The following is a 19,133-nucleotide window of genomic DNA, read 5'->3' as shown; positions in this document are numbered from 1 at the left end:
TTTTTATAAAGTTAAAAAATACTTGACTGATAGAAATGTTAGTTTCCTTTTGCAGTTAAGACCCAGCTGGGTCAGGGCAAGGTTTTTCTTCTTGGAGGGGAAAAAAGAAAACACCCTCAATTCAGCCAGAGTTCATCTTGGATCAACCTCTAACGCCTTTGTTTTTTGACTGGAATATCAAACTTGTGTCTGGGTCCTTCTGTTTCAGATTGCAGATGAGGGCTCACCGGATGAAACACTGTTCAGTGCAAAGTTCCCTCTGTGTAGAATACCTCTCGTTTTCTATGAACGGGGGTGGGGGCGTTTGGGAGGCATATTCCATCTTGTGAGTCCCCACCTGCAATCTGAAGTGATAGGATACATATACAAGTTTTCCAAACCTTGGTGGCCTCGGGCAAACTATTCTGTTTGTGGCCTCTCTACACCCCACCTCAATTTAAGGAGGTTAAGATGGCTTACCTTACAGGGGTATTGTAAAGACTGCAGTAAGAAAAATATATAGGTTGAGACTAATTATTCACATGGGTTCCTTTCCAAGCACTCATGTGGATAACAAAAAAACGCACTATAGCAAATTAATTTAAAAAACAAAGTTTCTTTGATCTGGTGATTTAAAAACAACTTTGCTGACCTTCCTGATATAAGAGTCATTAAGAAGACAATCCATCAGTGCTTCACTCAGCCCCTCCCTTCACCAATGCAAAATGATCACCTTTCTTTCTGCCTGCTGGGAGGAAGGCAGGGGTCCAAAGGAGAGAGAAGGATTGATGGATTGTCAGCCAGCTGCCCTCTCTCTCTCTCTCTCTCTCTCTCTCTCTCTCTCTCTCTCTCTCATTAAGGAGGCTACTGTTAAAGAACTGTTCAGTTTTTTAAACTGATTTTAAAGGGATGCATTTTCCCCCTTCTCCAGGGATCAGCACATTCCTTCTCATTTGCAGTGGCCATTCGTGTTGAGTCAAATCTGTGTATAAAAAATCTGTGTATAAATAGGCTGGACCTGTACATGTTTTTCTGTAAAACTTCTACAGTGCTATATTAATGGTTAAGACGAATTGATGCATAATGCATTAAAGACGAATGAATACATAGGCCAGTGGTTTACAAACAGCATGCGCAAACCACCTTCTGGTTTTGATGCGACACCAGAAGTAGTTTGCACGTGCTATTTGTCAACATTCTAAGCCTCAGGGAGCCCTGTGGGGGGCTGTGCGGGGCTCCCTGCAACTCCTGCTGCTTGCTGAAGCCCACCATAAGTGAAAGTACCCCCCTCACCCCTCTTAGCAATGCGATCCTGGGGATTGTGTCCCTACACTTCCCCCCACCCCTTAAAGGGACAGGGGAAGCTTTACATGAACTGGTAGGTTGCAACTTGCCAGTTTGAGAACCACTGACATAGGCAGTAATTTTGAGGTACCCACTCTGGACAGTTGCTGTGCTTTTGCTGTTCTGTTTTGCTGTTTCTCATACTGCAGCTCTACTTGCAATTCCTGCTGTTAGTAGTGGTCTCAAAGAATAGACACACAGCGCCACCTAGCCCCTGCATGAGGTACTGCGTTCATACCACAGCAACTCTATTGTGTACTCATACTATATTCTGTTGAGAACAGGAACTTTTCTTCTTTAACAGAACCTCCCACCATACTCGGTACTGCTTCTTTCTTTTTTTGCTCTTCCCCTTTTTCCCTTCCCTCCCTTCTCTTCTCCAGCAAAGCAATGTATAGAATGAGTTCTTGTTGCCCATCCAAGAAATGGAAGATGGTTTGGGGTAGCACTGTGGTAGTATGAAAATAACTTTGGTATTTGAAAATATCTGCAGTCATTTACTTCAATTACATATGCTGCAGATTCCTTGAAGAGCGAAGAAATTAAAAACCAAGTATTCTACCTAAGTCACACATTTTAAAACATGGTTTCAACAAAACAGTCTTCTCTGTTTCTGCCCCAGTGTAACATAACGCACATTTGATTTGATGTGATTTTGAGGAACCCATCAAGCTTGCAAGTCTGTAATTGCATTCAGGCACTGAGGTTTTTCCAAACTACCTATCACTATAATCTCTGCTCTTGTGTGTTAAAATAGCTCAGCAAAACATGTATGTATGTGGGGTGAGTGGGGGGGGGGGGTTGGTCAGTCAGGCAAGTGTTTTGTGGTCAAAGACCACACACAGCATCAGAAATGAAAGAAAAGTCGTTAGTGGTTTCTTGGGAAAGAATGGTTTCCACCCTTTCAGGCATCCTCTTGAAGCAGTTCCTCTTCCCTTCTATGTTCTGTGCTTGCCTCCGACAAAAATATCAGTGACTCCTGCATGTAATTCTCAAATAACTTGATCCTCCTCCCCCTTTTAAAATATATTTATATAATTTTGTGGCGGGGGGAATACTCTCACACCCATTCACAATGACGCTGATATTTTGGAAATATCTTGGTGTTTGACTTTAAAAACACATGCAAGAGATGCATGTCAATATTGTAAACTTTTTGTCACAAGCCTCAGCAGAGGTCAAATTTCAGATTTCATGGGGGCTATTAATGTGTGAGAGAGAGAAGTTGAAATGGATCCTCTCACATAAGTGCAACACTCACACAAAGGAGGAAACAACAAAATAAGCATGTTGCCCATCTGACAGCACACAAGACAGTGAAAAACCCTGGGGAGTTTTGGGATCTATGGTGAGGGTGCACCAAAGTGTACCAATAGGTATCTACTGTACCGAAAGGTATATGCCTCCTTGATCACATTTGCCATTGTGAGGACAGCAAGGATTGGAGATCCTTCTTTTGTTAACTATTCATTTTTCCTAAGTCAGGTGGTTCTAGTTAACAGGATCAAATCTGTTGCAACGGCAAGGTGCGGTCATTCATTGGAAGCAGGTCAGGCTCCATCTATGCCAGCCTGATAGAGAGATCGGGGGGGGGGGTGCGTGTGTGTGTGTGTGTGTGTGTGTGTGTGTGTGTGTGTATGAGATTGATCATTATAAGTGTGGCCTTCTTCTTAGCCTGTAGATCTTCCCTGCCTCAGTCATGGAGCTAGTATCACATTAATGGTCTGTGCTGTGCTCTTCTGAAAGGTACCCAGCACCAAATACACATGTGCCCATGCAGATTCCCTGCATAAGTTAAAAATAAAGGACATAAGAGCTATTGGGCAACACATGCACCTAAAGAATAACCGCATAGGATCTTAGATTCCTTACATGGCACCCATACTTCAAAGGCAGATCTTCTCTCTACCATGAGTATTAAAGAATGTGTACATCTTCACCCTAGTATAAAGACCTGGTGTTGCCTGTCTGGTCTTGACAGCTGGTGTACAATGTGGTATTTTCCTAGTTCAAATATCATCTCTACCATAAACTCACATGGGGGCCTCAGGCAAACCACTCTCTCTCATCCTTGGCTCCCCAGCAGCAATTAGGAGATGCTTGGGGAGCAACTATAGTTCACTGGTAGGGCACCTTGTTTGCATGTAGGAGAAAAATTAATCCCTGGTTAATTATATTACTGTTTACCATTCTCTTCCCACTCCCTACCTCACCCCATGTGTCATGCAGTTAACTTTGACTTGCCTCCCTCCCTCTACACCAGTGTTTTTCAATCTTTTTCATCTTGCGGCACACTGGCAAGGCAATGAAATGGTCAAGGCACACCATCAGCTTCTTGACAATTGACAAGGCACACTGTGCTGACAGTGGGGGCTCACATCCCCTAATGGTCCTATTGATAAATGATCCTCTCCCAAATTCCTGCAGCACACCTGGGGACCATTTGCAGCACACCAGTGTGGCATGGCACAGTGGTTGAAAATGGCTGCCCTACACTTTACTATTTGTTACCAAAATAATCTTTTAAAAATTAAAAGAAATGAAATGGCAGTTTAGGAGAGAGAGATGGTTTAATTTCTTTAAATATGCCTTAATGAATACAACAGTAATAGCTTAGCACAGCAGAGGTGACTCACAGATCCTGAAGATGTTTAGTCGCTTCTTTGCTTGCTTGCTTAATAAATACAGGATTTGTGTAATGTCTTTTTCACCGACTCTCACAATGATTTGCTGACTCTCACAATGAGTGAGAATCTTACAGACTCAAGGCAGTTCACATATGCGATCCCCAAACCCACTTTTTTTTACAAAAAAGTGGATACAGTTATTGTCCTATGAGAAACTCATAGAACCCTTCATTTCCAGATGTATCACTTCATGGCATGGACATCATTTCTTTATTTGCTGGCTGTGCCTTCTGAGCTTCCAACAAGAGTAGCTACAAATCAGTCAGACTGTTAATTGTTCTCAGAAGCTGACCTCCACACTCCTCTGCATTCTTACAGTAGCATATTGCTATGAGTCCTTCACCTTCTCACAGTGGGGTGAAAAATTAAAAGAAAATTTTTCCTTTAATACAGAAGTTTATGAAATGCAAGCATGAGGGGGTATGGAAAGAGTTGCTTATTTAATGGTGTGTTTGGAGTCTATCATATGTCCTATTAGCAGAGGTTGCAGAACAGTTTTAATGCTATGAATGTGGTACCTGAAAGCAGTATTGCACTTCTTCAGGGAACAAAATAGCATGTGCAGATCTGTGCAACAAGAGCACAGCTTGATTGAGGCATGCAGAATGTGTTCAGCAAATGCACACTTAAAATTCTAAAAACTGTGTGGAAACTCTCTAATTGATAAGTCAGGAAGGGAAAACCTGCAAGGAGACCGTCTACCTCATCAATAGAGCTGAGCGGCATGTTGCTTCTATGCAAGGAAACCTTTTCTGGATGCGCTCTGTACACACCACCTCCTAGCCCTGGGGTGTCAAACTCATTTCATACAGCAGGCTGAATAGCATTCATGATGCCTGCTAAGGGCCAGAAGTGATGTCATTAGGTAGAAAGTGATGTCATTAAACAGGTGATAGCAAAACAAAAATGCCTTTTTCTCACTTAGAAACTCATTTGCTGCAAATGACAGAAAATACATAAACCATGATCATATTTCAAGATATGGGAGAGCCCAGTTGTCATATGAGCTGTCCTTTCATCAATGACACCTCAACACTGCTCAGTAGCTGAGAGCCTAAGGGCTGGATAAAAAGTTTCCACGGGCCGCATCTGGCCCCTGGGCTTTATGTTCGACACCCCTGTCCTAGCCAGTGGATAGTTCTGACAGCACTGGATCACCTGTTTGTGCAGCAAAGCTGTTTTCAAGACCCTGCCCCAGACATATGACCATCTCTTCAGCAGCTGCATGCACAGAGAGCCTTATGAACTGCTGTATATGTGGATCTGTGGATCAGGGACATTGTCAGCATAAAGCACAAAAATAAGTACCAAACCCTATTTACAGTCCAGGAAATTCCACTTTTATGCCAGCATGGTGTCCTTTCGGAAATCAGAAGAGCTGAAATGCCTCATTTCTCAAACCAAATGGGGAGGAAGGGAAGAATTTCAGGATTATTATAATTACTGATTTTTTTTTTTGAATCGAGGGAAAAGCAAAATATTCTTACTTGAAGTGGTGCCTCAGATGAGTGCTAATTACAAAGGACTCCAGAGTCATTGTAAAATAATAATAATTCTCAGCGGGGTGGAGCAGGATGTGCTGTAGATAGCTTCTTTGGAAAGAGGGAAACACTGTAATGACAATGGTGATGTTGGCCTCTTTTAACGAGAAATATGGTGCTGCAGTCAGGCTGTTAAAAAGATCAGAGACGCCGCAAGATCTGCTACTTTGTGATGTACAAAGACTGCCAGCAAGTTTTTGCGAGGATGTGCTTTGTGTCACAGCCCAATCCATACTAAATCTCTGCATGTCGATGCAGCAGCGCAGGCTATGCTGCATCCCACATGGATTTTTGGAGGTCTCCTTGGGATAATCTCCAGGTCTCCGCAAAGGTCTTCTTGGGGTAAGGGAACATTTGTCCCCCTGCTCCAGGGTAAGCCCCAGCAACTGCAGTGGCCCAGGATTCACCAGACCTGCACCAAGTTCATGTTTAATCCATGCAGGCTGATCAGGTCTGGGAAGTGGCCCAGAATTCAACATGCGCCCCCACATGTGCCTCCCGCCCTCATCTCCTTCCCATTCTGCCCTCCCCCCACCCTGCTCTGTCCACCTTTAAGGCACTTTCGCAGCAGCCAGCACCAACGGGGCACACATTCTGCCAGTGCTGCCTTTCAGTTGGATTGGGCCAACAGCCTCTTACTAACTAGCATTAGAAGAAATCCAGCTAAAGCTCCCTTGGAGGTCAAACAAAGGACATGGGAGCCATCATTCATGGATAAGTCCTGCTCATATATAAGCAGAGGATCCCTCTTTAACAATGTACAAAAGCATTGAGTTGTCTTGTCTTCCCTGCTTTCCACCCCTCTTTACCTCCCTATATTTGGTTGCTTCAAGCATTTTTCTTCCTTCCTGGCTGCGATACCAGAAGTGAGGAAAAAATAACTCCTCCTAACTGAGGAGTTAAGTCAGATAGAGGTTAAAAGAGAAGATGTTTCAGACCTCATTGATAAATTAAAGATCAATAAGTCACCAGGCCCTGATGGCATCCACCCAAGGGTTATTAAGGAATTGAAGAATGAAGTTGCAGATCTCTTGACTAAGGTATGCAACTTGTCCCTCAAAACGGCCACGGTGCCAGAAGATTGGAGGATAGCAAATGTCACGCCTATTTTTAAAAAGGGAAAGAGGGGGGACCCGGGAAACTATAGGCCGGTCAGCCTAACATCTATACCGGGTAAGATGGTGGAATGCCTCATCAAAGATAGGATCTCAAAACACATAGACGAACAGGCCTTGCTGAGGGAGAGTCAGCATGGCTTCTGTAAGGGTAAGTCTTGCCTCACGAACCTTATAGAATTCTTTGAAAAGGTCAACAGGCATGTGGATGCGGGAGAACCCGTGGACATTATATATCTGGACTTTCAGAAGGCGTTTGACACGGTCCCTCACCAAAGGCTACTGAAAAAACTCCACAGTCAGGGAATTAGAGGACAGGTCCTCTCCTGGATTGAGAACTGGTTGGAGGCCAGGAGGCAGAGAGTGGGTGTCAATGGGCAATTTTCACAATGGAGAGAGGTGAAAAGCGGTGTGCCCCAAGGATCTGTCCTGGGACCGGTGCTTTTCAACCTCTTCATAAATGACCTGGAGACAGGGTTGAGCAGTGAAGTGGCTAAGTTTGCAGATGACACCAAACTTTTCCGAGTGGTAAAGACCAGAAGTGATTGTGAGGAGCTCCAGAAGGATCTCTCCAGACTGGCAGAATGGGCAGCAAAATGGCAGATGCGCTTCAATGTCAGTAAGTGTAAAGTCATGCACATTGGGGCAAAAAATCAAAACTTTAGATATAGGCTGATGGGTTCTGAGCTGTCTGTGACAGATCAGGAGAGAGATCTTGGGGTGGTGGTGGACAGGTCGATGAAAGTGTCGACCCAATGTGCGGCAGCAGTGAAGAAGGCCAATTCTATGCTTGGGATCATTAGGAAGGGTATTGAGAACAAAACGGTTAGTATTATAATGCCGTTGTACAAATCTATGGTAAGGCCACACCTGGAGTATTGTGTCCAGTTCTGGTCGCCGCATCTCAAAAAAGACATAGTGGAAATGGAAAAGGTGCAAAAGAGAGCGACTAAGATGATTACGGGGCTGGGGCACCTTCCTTATGAGGAAAGGCTACGGCGTTTGGGCCTCTTCAGCCTAGAAAAGAGACGCTTGAGGGGGGACATGATTGAGACATACAAAATTATGCAGGGGATGGACAGAGTGGATAGGGAGATGCTCTTTACACTCTCACATAATACCAGAACCAGGGGACATCCACTAAAATTGATTGTTGGGCGGGTTAGGACAGACAAAAGAAAATATTTCTTTACTCAGCGCGTGGTCGGTCTGTGGAACTCCTTGCCACAGGATGTGGTGCTGGCGTCTAGCCTAGACGCCTTTAAAAGGGGATTGGACGAGTTTCTGGAGGAAAAATCCATTATGGGGTACAAGCCATGATGTGTATGCGCAACCTCCTGATTTTAGGAATGGGTTAAGTCAGAATGCCAGATGTAGGGGAGAGCACCAGGATGAGGTCTCTTGTTATCTGGTGTGCTCCCTGGGGCATTTGGTGGGCCGCTGTGAGATACAGGAAGCTGGACTAGATGGGCCTATGGCCTGATCCAGTGGGGCTGTTCTTATGTTCTTATGTAATGCCTAGAGCAATGGACAGAGGGGACATTTCAGTGCCTTTTTCTTTGCTCCTTTCACTGTTACAGATCCTATTTTGTACCTAACCTGTTTCTGGGACTGTCACCACTAATTCAGATCTTTGATCTTGGCATTTTTGAGAAAAATAATTTTAAGGAATTGCATTTGAGATTACATACATTTTCCGATTATATTGGTTTCTGATCTCAATAAGTATTTTAATTGCAAATTAATCTGGAGTGTAAAGACCTAAATAAATAAAAAAAAGATTCACCATGTGATATGCAATCTTCTGTACTCACTGATTTCATTGTTATAATTTCAGGACTTCAGAGAGTCCACCAGCTAGCAAAAAATACACGATACTTCAGGCGAAGACTGCATGAGCTCGGCTTCATTATTTATGGCAATGAGGATTCTCCTGTAGTTCCTGTGCTTCTCTACATACCTGGCAAAATTGGGTTAGTTGACTTCTGTTGCCTCAAGCAGCTAGGCAAGAGTTTTCAGACTTTGACTTAGTAACATGCTCACTAGGACTTCTTGTTATTGTGGATAAAGTTAAGAGGAGGAGGTCAACCAGCAGAGCATACATAGATGTTCAGAGTAACCTATATATATATTTATTGTGATGTAGAGTCTCTCTGTGTTTCAGTGGTAGTTAATCTTGGGGAGATGTATACAGGATACAAGCTCTGCATCTTCTCCTTTCATTTGTCCTTTTATAGGTGGTTATTGAGCCTTCCTCAATGTCTGTAGTATTGCAGTTCAAAAGCGGACGGGGTAGAAAGGCACCTGGAGCCAAATCCAGTAGTACCACTTCCATTTTTCTTTTTATTTTAAGGTTGGTTGAATTTTAAAGAGAAATGGAGAGTGAAGGTCAGTGCACACATAGACAGAAAAGGTGACCCAATGAAAGAGAGGATGGACCTTGTTCACTTTTAAATCATTGCACAGGAAATTCAACAGGCATGATCCTTCCTAGCAAAATGTTCCCACCAAAATTTCCTCTTCTAGTGTCTGCTCACCCTATAAAGAAAAAAACGTACATTCCTGTACATGTCCATCTCATGTACAGTTAAACAATTAAAAGTGGGTCCTGAGTCTGGAAAGATTTGAAGTCCTCTGATGATGATGATGATGATGATAATAATAAACTTTCTTTATATCCCGCCCTTCTCCCTAAAGGGACCCAGGGCAGCTAACAACATATAAAAACACATTTAAAAACATAAAACAAATAGCAGATAAAAACATTAAAAACACATTAACAGCGACCTTAAAAAACAGTAGTCAGATTAAAAGACAGAATAAAAAGAGTACAAAAGAGCAAGTTACAGAGGAATCAGACCTGTAAAAACTACAAAATGTGTAAAAAATGTTTAAAAGGCCAAGGAATCGGATCTAAATAATGTGTAGTCACAAGATCAGCCAACTTTCATTCTTCAAAGTCATTCTTGACTAAGTTGAGCCATTCTGTATGAGAGAGACTGGGATGTAAAAGATTCACACCCTTTCTGGGGTAGTTGAGGTAAGGGCTGAATTAACAATTAAAGTGTGCAAGTAATCTTGAGACTTCTTAAAGGCTAGGCTAATTTCTCAGAATATATTTATGTTGAGGATGAGCATCTGTGAATGCTTTACAATTTTTTTTCCTTAAAAGATTTTCCCTGCAACTACCCCATATAGAATCGTCAGATTGATTCTTAAACCAACATGAGTTTGAAAAATATTCTTGGCATTTGGTTTAAGAGCTCATTCAAGGGTAATTCTCTGGTTTGTGTTGCAGGGAGAAATATTTCCTACATACATACATACCAGCTACAATTTCCCTTAACATAGTTTCTGTCCTGTTCAAGGCACTGATAGCCTGAGATGCTAAAAACTAGAGATTTTAATCAGTTTAAGCAGGTGGAAATTTCAGACAATGTCATCTACTCTTGCAAATGATGTTAATGTGTCCACACAGTATGCAATCTCTTTTCACTACAGCTGTGTTAGAAGGCTAGGATAAAGTTCACACTTTTTCCTCTGAATCTATTATTAAAAGCTTCCCATGCCCTGGTAGTCAGTCGGTAATTCTGTAGCAGCTACTTGCTGGCCATTACTCCATCACTTTACTAATCTTCTGTATACTTAACAGCCCAAACCTGAGCTGCCCGGAGCTGCAGGACCCGGTGGCTCCCTGGCAGGCTCCCGCTGGATCCAGAGCCGCCCGTGCTACCGCAGGAGGCTCCTTGGGAGAAGGGGATGTTCGTCCCCTTCCCCCGGGTAAGGGAAGCAGCCCCGCAATGGGGCTACACACTTTATCGGCGAGTGTTTGGTTGCCGCTAAAGTGAAGGCACTCATGTAGGGCACACAGGCCTCCACGAGCACCTAGGATCCTATGGAGCTCGGCTCTGTGGATCCGCCTCTTCCCCACCCCCCGGAACGCCCCCGACCACGCCTCCCCCTCCCTGGAATACCTCCCCCACACCCCCAACCACGCCCCCATTCCCCGTTCCACAACCTGGTGGTCACAGGCACCTCCGAGCCGTGGAACGTGGGTGCCCGCTGGGCGGTGGCTCAGCACCGGCTGGAGCTGAGCCACCTCCGGCGGGAGCCCAGGGGTAAGCCCCACAAACGTGCCTTACAGCATGTTTCCGACTGTGGTCCGCACCACGGAGGCGTGGTGCGTACCACAGGGTTGGGCCCTAACTAAACCAAATGCCTTCTTCTCTACCTCATGTGTACAGTGGCTTTCCTCATGAAATTCCTGTTCCTAATTGACCCCTGACTATAACTCTCCACTTGTTACCTCTCATATGTTCCTTCCTTTTCTTTCTTCTATTGGTTCTTTTTTTTCCAGTTCTGTCTCTGAATTATTTGCTCCTGCCTATTGCCAATATTACAAACTGTCCCTATTGCACCATGCCACCGTCCTCTCTTCTAGACCCTTCCACAAAAATCTGCAAAGCTATGGTTACCTAATTCCCACAGAGAAATGCCTGTTGTCCTTTCTCTTCCTCAAACCTCATAACCTATGTTATTTCTCCTTCAAACATATTTATACACTGATGCAATTCAAATACAAAGACAAGTCCAAGGATCCTCCCTGGTTTTTTTTTTACATAGTGATAAATTGAGAACTCCCACCTCCCTTTGAATGCTACAATTCCTCCACCACTCTGCCCATCCTAGTCTTGTCCAAACCAGCAAGCTATAGTTTGCACTTGCAAACCAGGATCATGATGGCAGGTACAAACTATAATTTGCCCTGTCTTTCCAACTGGCAAACCAGGATTGGAGGGAGTGAATTGTGGCACACAAGGAGAGCAGGGAGTACACAAGACTGAGGCTCCTTGCTACTTATTCACATAACACTAAATTGGTTAGAGAAAAAAAAAGTGTGTGTATTGGATACTTTGCAATGCAATCCTATGAGTTTCTACTCTGAAGTAAGTCCTATTCACTTGAAGAGTCAATAGGATATGGGTAAGAGTGTGTACGATTGTACCTAAGTCAGAAAGAGCTAGCATTAGCTGTAACTCCCTGTAGTGCATATGCTTGGTGTCAGATTTGAGTGATGCTTGTAATGTGTAATGTGCTTGTAATGTGTCAGATTTGAGTGTCATGCTTGTAATGTCCTAGATCAGTGCTCTCCAGACTCCAGCCCTTGGCCATGCCTAAACCCTCCCTCCCCCACGTGAATGGTGCTTACCATTCCACAGGGTTGCCTATGCAAAGCCCCTCCTTATGCCTCCAGTCTATGTGTCGGCCAGCCACTTCCAGTTTCCAACACCCCAGCAGGCTTTGCACCCATATTTCCAGCCAGACACAGCTGGCCAGTGCGAAGACTGAGGGCACACAGAACAGCTTTTCAGAGGCTCCCCTGGGTAACAGTAAGTGCCATTCACGGTGGGGAAGCCTTTGCTAGCGCACAGAGTCTCCACTTTGGAGTGAGTGAGCCCTTTGATGTCTGAAGCTGGTCTTCATGTAGACCTGCATCTTGATGGATGCCAACTTCATGGCTTAGTCATTTTGTGTGTGTGCATGCATGCCATGCACTTAAAGAAAATTGTAATCCTTTTTAGTTGTTACACCAGCAGCATTTTATACCACTGTTTTTCTGTTTATAAATGACTGTGTGTAATCACGCTTCTCTTTTAAGCATCTTGCAGTTCAGAGAAAATAACTTCTCATTTCTTTACCAGGGCTTTTTCAAGGCTCATGTTAGCAAGGAATATTGGGGTGGTTGTTGTTGGCTTCCCAGCTACCCCAATCACAGAATCCAGGGCTCGATTTTGTGTCTCAGCTTATCATACACGGGAGATGTTAGACAAGGTAAGCACAGCAGAGGCCCTTGCTAAATGAACGGCACCTGTTGTAAGGGTTGCCTCAAACTTAGTCTGCTCTCCTTGATCTTCGCTTCTCAATTGTGGATGCTTTGATTTTAAAAAGTAAATACTTATGTCGGTATTAGAACTAGCAAAAGATACTACTGCTAATGAAATGAATAATAGATAAAATGATGTATTTCTGACTTGTAAGCTTTTGAGATATCCAGAACTCATTGGGCAAAATGTTAGTAAAATTTCAAGTGTATAATATATACGTGCAGCATTTGTTCCCCATGTGTGTGCACATACCAGATCACCAAAGCTTTCCTTGCTCAGTTGAGGGGGTGAAGGAGGGAGAGGGGGAAAAAGCATTTTCCCTTTTCCTTCTCCATCTTCTCTGCAGCTTCCTTCTGTGTACAGCACAGTACTCTCATCCAGTGGTGGCATTGTGGGTCGGTGAATCAAACTTCAGGGGAAGAACTGCCTGATCTCATAAGGTCAACTCCTCTTTCTCTTTCCTCCCCCCCCCCCCAACAATCCACTTGCTATCCAGGGTGAGCAATCTACTTGGCTGGTGAGTGGAGGAAGGAGGCAAGGCGCAGGACCCAGTTTGAGATTTGCCCTAGTCCTTCCTTCCCCCATGTCCCAGCAATTGGGTTGCCTATCCTGGAGATCAACCAGGAAGGAGGCAACGAAGGAGCATTGTGCTCCACTGAGTGCTTTGCTTGACTGCTGTCAACTAAAGATGGATGCGGGGGGGGGGGGGGCTTCAGGGGTTAGCCAGGTGAATCCAAGAGAGCTTATGGACTCAACTAGTGCCCAATAAGATCAACCTCTGTGTGGGTTTAGGCAATTATATATGTTGAGAGAGAGATCATGTGTTGGATCAAAAATGTGCATTCAGAATTTACAAGATTTTGCACTGTTGAGGGTGGGTTTCTGACAAAGCTATATTGGAAATGGTTGGTGACATTTATAGGGCTTGGATGTTCTGTGCTAGCTCTATTTCCAGCAGGCGCACACACTCTCTCTCTCTCTCTCTCTCTCTCTCTCTCACTCACACACACACACACACACACACACACACACACTTCTAAACTTTTTTAATTCTCTGTTTTTATGTCTGAGCAGAGCTTATGGTTATGGTGGTAGTTTGTATGTGCGTGCGAGAGAGCCATAAGACTTTGCATACTTATTTTAAACAGCCCGTTTTAGTCATAATCAAAAGGTTAAACTGTTGCTTGAAAGGAATTCTCAAATAAATATTTATTTACTTCCTTTCTCTCTTATCCCACCAAGCTCTCAAAGAGCTTAAGAAGAAAAATATATGGTCCCTGCCCCCCCATGAAGTGTTCATGAATAGTTGCTACTCTCTAAAACCATTGGGACTGCAATGTCCATAAATCATTAGTTTACACTTTGATCGTATTGTTCTGAGAGAACACAGAATAAATTGTTCCAAAGGAAAAGCTGTAATTGTGTAGCTTATAAATCAAAATGTGAACTGGTTATGCTTCCAAATCTTCTTGACAAGGAAGAGTACACCACTGAATTTAGTAAGATGTGAAAGCACACTGCTAATATAATGCATATAAAGAAATGTAATGCACTGGAAGGTCATTTTAAGTGAGTGCACTAAAGAATTTGACAGTCACCAGAGACATTCTGGAACTGTTTCAGCACTCCAAAAGTAGCTCTCTAGATTCTGATGCAAATAACAATAATTGCACCTACTCATTTATAGGCTAATACTAAACTCATGTGTGTTGGAGAGGAGGTGCATATTCTGTTCTGAAAGGAAGCATCAGAGTTTTGGGATGGCATGCCTAATTGCTCCTTTTGTCAGAAGCCAAAATGGGAAATTGCATGCTTGATCACTAGCTGTTGTCTCCTTTCTCCTTCTGAGATGTGCCAAGTAGAAATGTATGATTGATATTTAACTAGACAAATTCAGAAATGGAAAATTCCTGCTTGCGTGAAGAGAGACGCTAAAGTTCATTTTTGTCATGGGGGGGCTGTAAAATACAGGCCTGAGTGACTGACTAATGGCTCCTGGCTAATAAGAGGACCACAGTCTGTCATCATCTAACACTTTCAGGAATATAGAATAGCCCTATGGACTGCTCTTTTATTCACCAGTTGTCATGATTCCTTTTTCACAGTGAACACGTACACTTTGCAAGTTGTGCTCTTGATGTTAAGCAAAAGTGAGAGGAACTTTATTTCCTAGTCAAGATGTCTTACATCATGCAATTTGTATTACAGGTCCTGAATGCTTTAGATGAACTGGGTGATTTTTTGCAGCTGAAATATTCCCAGAACTCCAGGTCATCTCGTCCTGAACTATATGATGAAATGAGCTTTGAACTTGAAGATTAAGCTTCCCTCCCATGAAGAAACCATTACTGGGGTAGAAAAAGAAGCTAAAAAATTGGATGCATTTCTTGTTTTCTAAGAACAGTTTTTGCTTCTCAGTTAATTGAACCAAGAGACGTACTATATGTATCTTACTGGATCAGAACTTACCAGATCAGCTTTTGTGTTCAAGAGACTGGGATATTGCTACAGATTTATCCCCACCAAGAAACATGTGGTTCAGTTCAGAAACGGGAGAATCAGTTGCAACCGTGCAGCCATTGTTATATGCGTTTTTTGTGAGCAGGCGTTGGATAGTTCTTAATTATGATTATAATAATTTTTTAAGAGTGGCTTAATTTTTTAAGAATGTGATGTGCTAGTTGAAGAAAAGTTTTACTTGTTAATTGGCTTTTACCTATAGAACTTCATATCTCCATTGCAGCTTTCGTTGCAACTCCATTGCTGCTCCATTGCCGCAGAGGAAATGGCAGGTATAGATATCTCTTGGTTCACCTGAGTGGGAGAAAACGGTCATTCAGGACCCTATTGAACCTGAACTATTTCTGGAAAAAGATTTTGTTCGGTGTGGGGAGGGGGAGGAAAACACGAAAAGAAGGAAAACACTACAACACCTTTTGCCAGCTGGTATTTAAAATATACATATTGTTAAAGTATTGTTAATGTATTCAGTTTGTGAACAAAGGATCAGCTACAAAATACTTGGCTATATTTGTCAGTTTTGGTTCTTACCATTGTTGAAATTCTACAATTAAAGACATAAATTCTTTTTTACTTGCATGTTTGCTTTTAAAACAGGTTTCTAAGCTTTTCATGCACCATTTTACTTGCCATCTAACTTCCCTGTTACACATCCTTGCAGTGTAGGAAATACAGCTGACAATTGTAAGCCTGCTTCTGTTCTTCTTGAGCTACTTACAGGCTCGCAAGCTTACTTGTGAGTAAAGAACACAGACTGTTGCATAGAATAGGATACTTGAGGAGTTTGCTGTTTGTGGACCAACCATCTGTTGAAAGGTTTCTAGGGCCTTTTTATAAAGCTGTTTCTGTGAGGCATACTTTTAAGACAGCTGGAAGTGGTCTGTGTTCTCATTCACTGTGAGATTTGTATAGCTGTAAATTGATTGGTTTAAATGTTTCAAATGTTGAGAACTAGTTTTAAGAACATGACCAAAGATCTGAAAAGGGCATAAGAAATGGGAAGAACAGGTGGCTGCAGCTTCATGTCCAGTGCACCAAACAAATGGAGTCAGGACTAATGGAAAAATATCATTCACTTCAGAATGGTTACATGTGAAATGAAGTTCTCCAGTCTCAGCAGTTCAGGTCTTTGTAGTCTGTGTGACTTCTATTTAAAATAACTGGTTGAAAGTCATTTCTGTAGCTTTGAGGGAACTACAAGCCATTCTGCCATATCTGATGGCACTGTAAACACGTCCGATCAAGAGATGGTTAGCTTTCTGTTGCACAGATGTACTTCACTTTCATGTTCTTGAAAGCTGCGGTATCCACTTAACCCTCAGCTGCAAAATTAGATTTAAGAACAGAACAATTAAATTGTGGAATAGCAATTACAGTATATGACTCTCCTGCTTGTTAAAGCAGCTTTGAGGATAAAGCAAGGCTGATTAGTTATGAGGTCCCTTTTTGTTGTTCAAGTTAATAAAATTCAATGCTGGTATAATGTTAAGAATGAACCGCAACACATTCCAGAATATCAGATGTCTGCTTCAAAAGTGTATTTGTGGGAGAGGGGGTGTGTGAGTTGTGCAGTGCTGGATGATTGTTCACTTCTGCAGATGAACTTGAAAGACACTAAAGGGAAGACAAAGGGAGTCATGTTTGTGTGTTACACTAAAACTACTGTATAAAGAATGTTTTTGTTTATTTTTGAAGTTGTGACTCTTTTGTTCAGTTTGACTTAAATTTCTATTTACAAACTTGGATGAAAGGTCTGGGTGAGCTTTTTACTGAGGGATGACAGTAGGTCACAAAGGAAACATCTGGGACTATGATCTACAATGCAGAGGATGCCTAGAACATCCTGTTTTCATTGATGATTTATGGGAGATGTGGCTATTCTCTCTTGGTCTCTAGACATGCTCCAAGTTACTGCTTTGGCAATAGGGTTCTTCCTAAATGCAGCCATTGCAGGTCTCAAGAAAGAAAAAGGAAGGAAGGAAGCTAACTAACTAGCTAGGCTCTCATTAGGCTGTCAAGACATCCTCCTGCAGTAGCCTTGTCCTTTTTGAATCCATTACCCAAGAGCCACATGTCGAGGAAGCAAGATACCCTCTCTTCTTCCCTGGCTTCACCAAGAACTACAGCTTCTAGCTTAGCCCTTCTGGAGGGGATGGCATATACTAGCAAGGTGGTCACCCCAGTTCACCTGACCAGGTCAGGGGGTCACAAGTCTTCCAACTGGATAACCACATGACATACCAATCTTACATCTTAAGGTTATAGGATGTTTCGATAGAATTATTCTTCACATCTAGCCTACATCTGCTTCCCTGGACATTCAAGTTATTGGTTTTAATCCTACCCTCAGAAGCAAATCAGTAAGTCCTTCCATTCTTCTGCATGATGGCCCTTCAGATATCTGCTATCACACTTTTGCTTCTTGACTCATTTCTTACTATGTGTCCCAACTTTGGCCTTTCTGTCCCAGTTGCCACATCAAATATCTGTGGCTGCAGTATTGAGAATGATGTAATAGCAGAGTCATAGCATTACACAGCAAAGTAATCATTTCCTATTGCATGATCAGGTCCATATATAAGCTACAATATATAGAGGAACCACATTTAGTGCAGATTATAAATTGATTTGGTCAGAGGATAAACAAACTACTGCAAGATGTTCTGAAATCACATTCAATTTGCTGTGTGGTCAGGGTTTATTTCCTGTTGTGAGACTGGGCATATCCAAGTAGGCATAATTCTTCATCACTTGAAGCTAGTACATGATTACATCTAATCCACTATATCTAATAGAGATTGAGCAACTGTGTGTGTATGGGTGGTTGTGAAAAGGTTTTTTTTTTTTTTTTGCTGGCATGTTTTATATATTATTTACCTATAATTTCATGCTTAGATACAAATATGCTACAAATACCTTGTGCTAGAGCCGTTTGGTGTTGCAAATGGGAAGCTACCCTCACTTTTTTGTTTGATTTAAATATACTCTAAATTTCTTTGATTTTCTCAAAAGCACAGCTTCCAGCTGGCCCATGGTTTTTGGGTAGTATTTAGTCATCAGCAGCATAGTGCCCTATCTGCTAGCGTAGAATTTTGCATGCAATTGTACTGTGCCAACCCAGTGCATTGCTTGTGAAAGTCGTTGAGAGTCCAATCTTATGGGCTGTGAGCCCAGCACTGGGTGCCATACCTGAGTGGGGGCGAGTGGAATGCGGCAGATTGGGCCAAGGAAGGGGCAGGAATGTTGGAGCAAGCCTCCGCCACATCCTAAACCCATCCTGGGCCTACCAGTGTTACTTGGAGCTACTTGGTTCTGTGTCAACTAAATAGTTGGCACAGATCAAAGTAGCCCCATTAAGCAGGCTGGGTCACTACATAGGGTAACCTCCCAAGGAGACCTCCCACCTGCTGTAATCCAATGCTGGATACAAAGTGGGCCCAGCAGCCCCACTGCACCAGCTTGGATAGGACTGGGCTGTGAATCATCTTCTTGGAGAGCAGGAAGAGCTGGAACTCTTGGCAGTGTAACCAATGCCCAGTGCATGCCTGATTGAAGCCTGAATGGGTAACTGCATGTAGTCCCCGTACATGCCATCTTGAGCTCCATGATGGAAGAAAGGTGGAATTTAACTGAAATCACAAAACTAATATGCTATTTCAAAACTTTTCAATTTTCCACTGTCACTTCTTTTTAAAAACTTCTTCTTTCTTACAAAGATCGGGTTTTTCACAGATTCCAGAACGAGTCTATTATTAAACATCATTCTTGGACAGCACAATGTTGGTGGTCAAGCTTCAACCATAAACATGGTGCAAAAAGTAGCTGACATGGAAAAAGAAACTCTTCAAATATTAAACCTTGTTATAAATGGTTTAGGGCTTTAATGCCAGCTGGATTGTGAAAATGGTTTTTTCCACATCGATCTTTGTCTTCTGTCTTTAGTGTCCAAGGCCAAGCTTTTCCTATTCTTAAAATGCAATATGTGCTTTAAATATTTGGAAGTGGATAGCCACAATTTAAGTAGGGAATCAAACTTACCAGTAACCTGGAGGCTATTTAAAA

The 19,133-nt window shown here is 42.7% G+C and overlaps 1 protein-coding gene across 1 annotated transcript in view; it reads left to right on the top strand.

Moving 5' to 3' along the window:
• SPTLC3 (serine palmitoyltransferase long chain base subunit 3) overlaps positions 1-14,873 on the top strand; it is a 110,793-nt gene extending 95,920 nt beyond the window's left edge. Inside the window, exons 10-12 of the mRNA XM_066622452.1 lie at positions 8,504-8,639; positions 12,369-12,498; positions 14,760-14,873. Of these exons, the coding sequence (XP_066478549.1) occupies positions 8,504-8,639; positions 12,369-12,498; positions 14,760-14,873 (380 nt within the window). The remainder of the gene's footprint in view (positions 1-8,503; positions 8,640-12,368; positions 12,499-14,759) is intronic.
• Positions 14,874-19,133: the final 4,260 nt, after the last annotated feature.

Source organism: Tiliqua scincoides, chromosome 1, assembly GCF_035046505.1.
Source record: "Tiliqua scincoides isolate rTilSci1 chromosome 1, rTilSci1.hap2, whole genome shotgun sequence".
NCBI lineage: Eukaryota > Metazoa > Chordata > Lepidosauria > Squamata > Scincidae > Tiliqua > Tiliqua scincoides.
Note: the sequence above shows the minus strand (reverse complement) of the source record. Positions and strands in the feature narration are given on the sequence as shown.